The sequence below is a fragment of the Ambystoma mexicanum genome, chromosome 5q (genome assembly GCF_040938575.1).
Source record: "Ambystoma mexicanum isolate Mex_15411 chromosome 5q, UKY_AmexF1_1, whole genome shotgun sequence".
NCBI classification, from domain to species: Eukaryota; Metazoa; Chordata; class Amphibia; order Caudata; family Ambystomatidae; genus Ambystoma; species Ambystoma mexicanum.
In genome coordinates, this window is record NC_090933.1 from 630,080,107 (window position 1) to 630,090,545 (window position 10,439).

At 44.9% G+C, this 10,439-nt stretch overlaps 1 protein-coding gene across 1 annotated transcript in view; it reads right to left on the reverse strand.

Moving 5' to 3' along the window:
• CA8 (carbonic anhydrase 8) overlaps window positions 1-7,479 on the reverse strand; it is a 1,124,912-nt gene extending 1,117,433 nt beyond the window's left edge. The window contains exon 1 of the mRNA XM_069621095.1: window positions 7,182-7,479. Coding sequence (XP_069477196.1) covers window positions 7,182-7,263 — 82 coding nt within the window. The 5' untranslated portion in view covers window positions 7,264-7,479. The remainder of the gene's footprint in view (window positions 1-7,181) is intronic.
• Window positions 7,480-10,439: the final 2,960 nt, after the last annotated feature.

The following is a 10,439-nucleotide window of genomic DNA, read 5'->3' on the forward strand; positions in this document are numbered from 1 at the left end:
TCTCACAAAACAGTTGATAACCACATCAAAATAATGTTATTTCGCTTCCACTCAATCTGTTCTTGAAAGCCAGGAAATTGGGGAAATCAGCACAGCAAACCATTTGTTCCTAGCTCTTACAAGGAAAAAAACCACAGGCTTCTTTGTACATCATTTTATTGCCATTTTTTGAAAAAAGCCAACATTTTTGCCTTTTTGCTTATTTTCTCTCACCCCCCTACAGCAACCTAGGATTCCTGGGTGGCGTTACGACTGCCTACATGTGGGGGGAAAAAAAAAGGAGCCAAATTTGGCCAGGATATCTCCTGTAACAAAAAAGTCACAAGCCATTGAATGGCCACATACCGAAATCACCAAAAAAAGGCCCTGGCACTGGGGGGGGGAAATACCCATGGCACTTAAAGGGTTAAAGCAATCTTGGAAGTTTCATTTAGCAAAGCACTGCTTTTTCCTCCTGCACTCCACTTTCAATTGTTGTGGAGCCCAGTGACACATTTTAGAAGTGAGAGCTCTGTTCCACCACTGACAACATGAGTGGCAGATTGGCAGCCATCTTTTTGTGCGTTGAAAAGAGCGATTATCCGGGGTTTTGGCGCGCACAATGGTTTTGCGGCCATCTTGAAGTTTCTGGCACCACCATAACAGAGTGATGCAGCATAGCAGTGCAAAAGTGGGTCAATGCATCCCACAACCCTCTAACTCACTACGTATATCAGTAGCACAGTAGAAGGGAGACACCAGAGCACCTTAAACTTACCAGCTTTACCCGAGTGCCAATGTTTTGGATCTCGGGTCAACTTCGCGTCACTCAGATTTCCCCCTACCCCCCTGGAGATTGAGGGTGGTAGGTGGGGCAGTAGGTATGACCAATGACTGCAGAGTTTATGCCCGGCATGGGGATGGCCGTGGGATGTCCGGGGGGCCTCACATGCTCTGCCTCTCCGTCTGCACACCCTTCTCCACACCATCGCCAACACGGAGTGCTAGAGGAAAGCACCTCTCTACGTGTTAACGAGCGTCAAGTCGCACTGCACCATTTCTCTACTACTCACGGGACCACAGAAACAGGCAGCTGCTTCGATATTCATTTCCCAATTACCACAGAAATTAAAAGAAACATGGTGTGAGCAGTTTTGTGCATTGCTACCAGAATGTTACTGACTTTGCCCGAAATCACCATCACTTGTGCATTACTGTGGCTTATTTGACAACAGTAGACAGGCTTTTAGTTTGCCTAGCTTAACAACCGCACATGTTAACAGGGGCAATTTTGCATTTCAAAACACGTTACTCCAAGTCATCCACACCAAAAAGTAACATGTCACAAAGCTGCCTGCAGCAATTCATTGTTCATGGCTTTGTCACACAGCCACTGACCTCAGAAAAAAAAAAAAAAAAAGAGACTTTTGATATTTACAGCATTGAAATTTCGAGCACAACTTTTTTCCTATGGCGAATAGTTTCTGTGCACCTATAGGTAATTACTATTAGCACATGGTGATTGTTATTTAGCGCCTTTCAGCCAATCAGAATGTTCAGAGTGCAGTCAAGAACTACTTGTATTTACTGCATTCTGAACATCTCCAAAAGCAAACAGAACCAACAATGCAATTTCCAGGCAAGATTTTTTTCAACAAGAAACCTCTTCTTTCGGGTGACCTCTGCATTGTAGTATCCCGTTTAACAGACCAAAGAGAAAGCGACAACATTCTGAAAGAGAAACAATGAACTTTTTATATGACACCTAATGAACGCTCATGTTAAACCCGCTCTAGTTTACCCAAGTTTACAATTAAAATGCTTAAACATACGATGCCCTTGTTCTTTAAATTCTAAAAAATAAAAACACATTCAATATACTAACTCAGTTGGTCTTTTTACTTACTCCCCATGCATGCTTTTACCCCCATCACCAAAACTCCAAAGAATGTGTTGCGATTACCACTATATGTTAATAACCTTCGAGAGGGATCCTCATCACTAGGGAGAATGACCCTTCCCCAATTTATAGACCTTGGCTTCGCCTCAGGCCATAACTTGGTGGCAGGTCGTTACCCCGCGATAATGACCCCTCCCTCAGTTTACAAGGCTATATTAGGTTTAAGCGTTTAACGCATCAACAAAAACATGGCTGATGTAAATGTATTTTCCATCCCAAGCAAGCAAGTTTATTTTTAACAAACCTAGCATTCAATCATGAAGTTTCTTCCTTTCTCTGACTTTATTTAACTGGCACGCAGAATAGCAGGGTGCCCAACTGAAAGCAAAGGCAGCCTAAAGAGTGCAACACTCGTTAGCTCATGGATAAAGTGTGCTAGCCTCCAGGAGGCTCACTGCCGTTTCGTGCCCACTCCCTAAAGGGCTGCCTGAGGGCACAGGGAGGCTTGCTGCCAGCGTTTTCCAGGTCGTCTGCTGCTTGGAATGAGCATGCACTAGAAGGATGATGACTTTGCACGCCAGGACATCACTAATGTCACGTGCACGTCTCAGACTTGAATGGGCAATTGGGTAATACCCTTCACAGCCAGCAACAGCCCAACTCTGAAAACAGTACAAAAAATAAGTCAATTAATGACCAAACAAATTAATAACTAATGATATCAAAATGTGCCACCCCAGTAGCAATGCGCCGCTCTAGGCCATGGCCTAGTCTGCCTAATATGAAATATCTAACTGTCATGATAGTGATTTAAGCATGAAACCCTTCTGAGGAAATAATGCACAATGGGCTCAGTGCTCATTTCATTTGTAACAAAATAGTAACCCTTCTGCAAACCACGAGACTGTTATGCAGAATTATATGCAGTACCCTTTGGGAACACTATACACAATTAAGACTACAAGTGACAGTAAAATTTCACCTTTGGTACAAGCCTGTACTACACAGTTATAGTGGTAGCAGTAGCGGAGCAGCCAGACTTATCTCAAGAGTAAGTGAGCAGTATCAAATAGTTACACAAAGGACAGCAATTACTATGATTCAGGCAAACACTGACTCGAGATTTACAAGTAACAGAATATACAGTTCACTCTTCTAAGCAGTTTAAAAAATAAATAAATAACACTCTTAATACACCACACAACTTCCTTTAAATTCCGGACAAGTTAAGCTCACAAAATGAAGTGGGAGCACAATGGGACTCCAGCAAATTAAAAGGGAGGGAAAGATAGAAGTTAGAGGTTAACAGAAGTTGAATCACAGCAACAAGTGAGTACTCAGGGCAATTGAGTAAGAGAGACTACAAGGTTAAAATCAGATAGAAAAGGCTTAGGGCCAAAGTCAATGGTTCAAAAGTCTTTTGCTCAAGATAATAAAGTTCAGTGTAGTTCGCGGTTTCCGGACGAGGTTGGTTGGTAGAAAAGTTAGTTCAAAAAGAAGAGAAGGACAAGCCCTCGGATTGGAGAATGACACTTTCCCCGCGGCTGAACGAAACGCACAACCGGATTTGCAAAGTACCTTAAAATGGAGAGGGGGCTGTAGCAGAGGCAGAAGTTCCTGGTAGTTCCTGCAGGTTCACGGTTCCTGAAGCGACTGTCAGACTGATCAGAAGTAGGAAGACTGGAGAGTCCAGCTCTACCCAGGGAAGAAACCAGCAGCAGAACAAAGCAACGAATAAAAGGTGCGCTCCTTAAAACTCAAGCAGGGTCCGACCTTCCTGGCTATCCGGCCCACTGTAACTCTGTACAGCGAATTCGACCAGAGGAGGGGTACTGGCTTTTAGTTTGGGCACCAGCTCAAGGGCAGAAGTTTCCTGGAGGATCTTCTCTGTTGTCGGATCTGAAGATTCAAACCTACAGCAGGGCTTCACCAGGCGGTTCAGCCATTGTAGGGGTCCTCTCCTTTCAGTTCCTCGTTAGTTCTTTTGTTCCAGTGGTGACTCTGCTCTTCCAGTCCCAGAAACCTGCTTTTTATGCGGTTTCCCCCCCATTCATACAGCTTGGCTGTCAATCACACAGAAGGGTGGCTGGCCTGGCAAGGCCAGTCCCCTTAGCCAATCAGACAAGAGTGTGACTTGGATTACTGAGGTAACCCATGGCAGGGGTCCTAAAACCCCCGCCCTCGCATCCTGCCTACCCAGACTATCAGGCACCTAAAGGAGGGCTTCTGCGTGGAAGCCCGCGAAAAGGCAATGAATAAAAGGGACCAAACCTGGTTTGGCACGCAGATTAAAACACTAGAAAGACATTTACAAAAAGAAATGGCGAATAAACCCAGCTGTAACTATATATATATATATATATATATATATATATATATATATATAGTCAAGCGGGTTTGTTTGAGACTAATATAATAGCCTATACATTAGCACATTTATAATAAGATAATCGCGGTAGAAAAGTTAGGGTACATACCACTGCCACCAGCCAAGTCTTAGTGTAAAGAGAGCGAAATAATGCCCCAGGAGGCACAGACAAAAAGGGATAAGAATTACCCTTTCCAATACTCCATGTAAGATGGGGTGTACTGGGTCTGCGGTTTAAAGTGACTAAAGTAAAGTTAAATGCCAACTTTACCCTTTTCTGGGGGACAAAAGTCAGTTCCAGAAAATAGAGTTGATGGGAAGTTTAAAAGACAACCCTGTGTTACTGCACTGAAGGTGCTGTGTAACACATGAAAATATGGTGCCCTGGAGGAGGTGAGGCTCCAGTGCCCAAAAATCACAAAAAGTAGAAATACACATGTAAGAGTGGGAAAAAAAGGCTCACACTCTTACCAGGTGAAAAAATAAATCCTAGAAATCCAGCAAAGCTGCTGAGGGACTCAGTAGGTAAGGAAAATCAACCATTCATGAGAATTCTCCCTAACAGAGACAAATATTCTCATTCGGACAGCCTCAGCTTTGACTGTGAGGTTTTGCCTGCTCTGCTTTAGCAGCGGACGATCTCATTTCCCTAAATGCATTCCTTGCGAATAAATTGGTGCCTGTGATTCACCATTACTGTGCAGAGGAGAAATTGTATGGGCTGCTTATTAGTTTGGGAGTAGCTTTTCGAGACTGCTGGGGGGGGATTACCAGCTGTCCTCAGCCCACTTTAATCCGTGCCTGCAGCTGCACATGTGCAAACCGGACACTGCATGTGCTGTACTTTTCACGTTGGGAACATTGTACTGCTGCTGCATGTGATTTAAATGTTATGTACAAGGAAAGTTTTGCTGCCGCTTGCAACGTTGCTCTTGGTCGGAGTGCAAGTTGTACTGTTTTCTCTGCTGCACGCGATATATCTGTACTGCGCTCTTTGTCCTTGAACTCTTGCTTGAGGGAAGCCTCCACCGCTGCTTTTCCTGAGGGACCTGCTCAGTGAGTGTTTGGGAAGTTTACATTGCTTCTGCCTGTTCTATACCTGGTATGGTATGTAGAAAGCAGCATGGCAATTTGCTGCGGTTATTACAGAAACTGATATACCAAGGTCTCCAGAGCTGGGTGATTCAGTATGTACACATGTGAAACAATCTGGACGTAGCAGGCTATTTAGGACATACCAGTTTGTACAAGTCATAAGAAAGCTGCGTGAATGTGAGGTGCTAGCTGTGTGTATTAAGATGAATATGAAACGGCTGATGGCATTGTGGGCTTTCTGCAGGAATGTGAGGCTGCCCCCTGTGCACATTATAATGTCCAGGCAAATGTCGCTAGTATACGGGCATGTGAGAATATACCTGGGTGTATGATCATTAAATCCGAGCTTGTCGCGATGACCTGGACATGTGGGGCAGGATCTGGGCCCATGGAGGCAAATCATGCCATGCAATAGTGGGGCAAATGTATGCAGGGCAACGTTGTTGCCGTCATACGGTGGCTGTAGATTGGAAGCTGGGGCTGAAACTGGGCATTTGAAGGTGCCTTTGGCATATGTTGGGAATACGTGGGCAAGCAAGGCTGAACCCGAGTACATAGAGGTTTTTCTGGAATAGGTTGACAGTGCATGTAATGCTGGATGTGGCATATGAAGACATGTTCTAACCATGTAAACATGGTTTCCTTTTGAACGCCGTAGCTCGTTTTTTAACTGCACCTCTCCTTTTCCCTGAATGACTTTTCACAATGGAATACAATACATTCAGCCGAATTCCATTTGAGAACACTGTGTGTGCCAAGTGCACTCTTATTGTGTGACTTACGGAGGGAACCTGTCAACATACTGCGCAGCAATGTGGCCACAACAAACACGGGAACGCGGTTACTCCCCTGGAACCCTGGCATTACGCTTGCGGCGGGTTCAAAAGCGCACCAGCTACCCTCACATTAAAGCGGATTTAGTGCCTTGTGGGCTTGCGTCATTGTGTTTGTTATTGAAAACACTTCTTGTAACTTTTCGGACACACGCTGTGCAAAATGCAATCTTCACAACCAGTGCCTTTCTATGTATCGTACAGGGACGTTATTTGGGTGTTGCCAGGGGTGGAACCTGCGACCCCTGAGGTCTCCCTTGCTACCCCTGTAGTCTCCCTGGCTACCCCTATTAAAAAAAAAACGTTTTTCTGTTGGTTTTACATTGAAGCTCCTGGGCTGGCGCCAGTGCCATGTGGCTCTTCGTTTCTGAAGTGGCTGGAATTTTTGTTGAGGCTGCTTAAAAAGCAACAGGGGGTTCCACAAGTGTAACAATTTGGCAGTGACCCTACATAAAGAATAGGAACAACATCATTTTTCTTTCTGGAATTATATACAATAATTGCTAGACTCATTAAAGGGGTAAATGTAGTGTTCTATGGCTTCCCATGATGTCACAGGGGTGGGGTCGAATGACATCACGTCTGTGATGTCATCAGAGGTCACGTGATGTCACTTCCGCAACTCCGGATTTGATTTTGGAGAAATGGTGTTCCTGGGATCGTGCACGAAGCTACGGGGCAGGTAAATGGGAGTTGGTGAACTTGCGCTCCACGATGTTAACTGCAGACGTATCCAACGGTTGTAGAACCAAGCCAAAGAACCCAGTGCGTTTCCTTATAAATACCCTAAACTCGCAGAGGAAGTCACGACGCATACACAAATAAACAGTAACGAGCCTGTGTGTAAGATAAACAAAGTAAAAAATAATAAAAAAGGTATGGTCGCTTAAGAGGAAGCACGCAAAGCCAGAAGTTCCCCAATGCAACGGTCTCACTTCGCTATATCTGAAAACCGAATAATGAAATAAAGCAAAAAGCAAGGCGCGCTATTCTTATAAAGTCCTACCTTCCTCATAGCCCCACTCCAGTTCCTCCTTCCCGTTCCCGGCATCTGAGCCGGAGTCCTCAAGGAAACTTTTGTCAGCCATCTGCTGCAGCGTCTTTCCCTTCGGGTTTCTGCTCAGCGCGAGGGGCGCAGCGAGAAGCAGGGCACGCGGCTGCCACAGGCGCCTCAGCCACTCAGTATTGTGGCGTGCACCTTTCGTCTCCTGTGGTGAGAGGCAAGGTGCTGCTCAATCCGCTTTTCCTTTCGCGCTGCGCCTGCTTGTTTTTTTTTATGTGAGCGCCAAGTGGGGAGGGTGTGCGAGTGCGTCGGCTGCATTTACGGTGCAGTCTGAAGCACCTGTGCCCTCCCCTTTCCTCGCGGTTGTTTTTGTTCCGTTGAATGAAAGCAAAACATCTACTACCAGTCAGTTGAATCAGCATGTTGTACTAGCTAGGGTGCTAAAAAGAATACGAAAGCGAGATGGGCATATTTCCATGTTTATAATGCAGCGCGCTGTGACGTTTTTGGCGTTTTTGTTAGTTTGGACTATTAGGTATCAGAGCCACTTATAAACCAATAAGAGTACAGATAGGGAGAAATGGCATATGAGGCAAAGCTTGAAGGCAGAGGTGCACCTAGGCAAACATTTTGGGGAGTGGGCTAACCCTTCAAATGTTAGGGGAGATGCTAACTTCAGAGAGTGGGGGAGGGGCACACTTACTTCTGTGGGGGAATCTTACTTCTTTACACATTCTAATTAGACTAGTCTTCTGCAGATTCAATGTTACAAGTAGGTAACTCTGTCACGCCTGAAACCACACACTTTACTTAGTCTAGTCTACTGCAGCTTCAATATTACATGTAGTTAACTCTCTGTCATGCCTAAAAACACACTCTTAAGAACGGCTGTGAGAATGAGCTGTCTCCTATCCCCCCCCACCCTTCCAATCACTCTCCTGACATGCAAGCAGGGATGTCATTTCACCAAAATGCCAGGGGTAGCAGAAGTGACATCACAGTGCCACGACCCCCAAGAGTGACATCACAGGAAGTGATGGCATTCGACCACACCCCCACAGGAAGTGATGTCATTAGACCACACCCCATGGGAAGTGATTTCATTTGACCACGCCCCCACCATGACATCACAGAAGTGGCCTCATAAAGCATTATCCCTCAGTGCACTAAGAAAAAATGGTTACGATATCAGTGTATTGTGACATTTCATACAAGAATGGATCATCATATGTAACAGTGTCAAGGTCCATGTTGCCACGTGAAGTGTAAGAACCCCAATCCCCTCTTTATGTGGATCTGCCCTGTTATTTCAACAGGACTACAGAGCGAAATCACATTCTGGGGGGACAGGGACGGATAGGCGGGCATGGGGATAGGGAAAAGCCAGGATAAAAGGGGAGAGGGAGAATATTTCACCAGAAAACATGTATGGCATCCTCAGTTTTTAATGATTCTTCTTCTTGTGTTATTTTGGCTGCCAAAAGATTAGTTCAAAATGTGTTCAAGGCATACAGTGCATTACTGAGTGATACAAACTTCAGTACCAAAAGCTTCATCAGTCCTGTCCCCATCATTTATGGGGGAAAAAATCCTGGCTGCATTTTGCATTACTCACCAACACTCTTTATATGCCTAGGTTTCTGTTCCTACATGTTCATTGTCCTCCACACCCAGCACCTCTCCACAATGGTACACCTTCCAACAATTAGTAATTATATAGATTTTGGGATAATGCCCAACAGTTGCTCTTCTTTCACTCTGATCATAAGACTTAAAATGTAGTTTCTTACCAGATTGAGCAGAACAGTGGCTTGACAGATGTGCCGGTGCTGCTGTTTCAATGGTATGTGAGGTGAAGATTCTGACTCGAAGGCAGGTTGTTGCTTAGGTGACCGTAAACCAGAGGAGTGGTCTGTGAGTGTTGAATGGCAACAGATCAAGAAGACACAGAACTCTGGTAGTGGAGCTGCAGGTGTTTGGCAGAGAAGAGGCTGCAAGTATGGCAGGTGCTATTTTGTGGTCACAGAATTCTGGCTGTAATGCCGATGGTGCCGGGCTGGTTTTAACAGAGGACACTGACTGGGTGTGTCTCATCATTGCTTGGTTCACTACAAATCAAGGATACGGTGCTGGCATTGTGAAGACAGAACTGTAGCTGTGGGGCAGCTGGTGACTGGCTTAAAGGAAGTTGCTGCTTAGATGGCTCATCATTGCTTCATTGACTGAAAATGAAGAAGAGCCAGGCGGGAATCGGATAGCAAATGTCACATGTTTCATGACACAAAACTCCAGCTGTGCTGCAGCTTCTGGCTAACTTGTCAAGAAGATGCTGATGGAGGCTACTCACATTCTAAGAGAATGGCGGTTGACAGATGCTTGTGGCTGTGCTACTAGTAGTGCCTGTCTGTCTTCACAGGAAAATGCTAATTGAATGTCTTGCTGTTGCTTAGACTGAAAATCTGTAGGATGCCGGCAGTGTGGCAGATGCTGCCATTTTATGATGTTTCTGACGTAATGGTCCATTGTTGCTTAGCTCACTGGTAAATAAAAGGATGTTGACAAAATTCAACAGCGTACCATGCAGTGTTTTGAAGATAAGACAAACTGGTTGTAGTGCATGAGCGATGTTTCATGGCTGACTTCATGAAGAGGCTGGTAGTGTAGGAGAGTAGCAGATGGTTTTGAAGACTATGTGGTGTTGATTAGGTCTGCGTGACTTGAAAAGAAAGACCTAACTGGAAAATTGAGCTATAATCTAACTGTGTCAAAGAATATAATGGTTCATCTTTTCAGAGGATACCTCCTGTGTCGCATGTCAGTAAATCGGTCAATGGCATCACTTAAATTTACCTCTTCAACCTCCATAGATTCACATGCCATTACCAACAAATCACTAAATCTGTTGTCTCCACATCTATTTCGCAAATAGTTTTTAACTCTTTTCAAACAGGAGAAGAACCTCTCATTTGTTGCAGTTGTAATCGGCAATGCAAGAACCAGATCCAACAGGTTTAGGACATCAGAAAAGCCTCTTGGAGATTCATTGAGATAGTACCTGACAGAGTGAATACCTGCTAGAGTCTTGACAGATAAATAGCTCCTTGCAATGTCAAGGCCTGAATGCAATCCAGCATAATTTGCTTGGGGCCCTAGGTAGTGTCGAGCAAGAACATCTGCAGATGAGTCCTCCAAGAAATGTTTAGCCCTTGGATTGAACATGCCGGCAACCTTGATAAGCCCCATGTTATCTATAAAACGAGC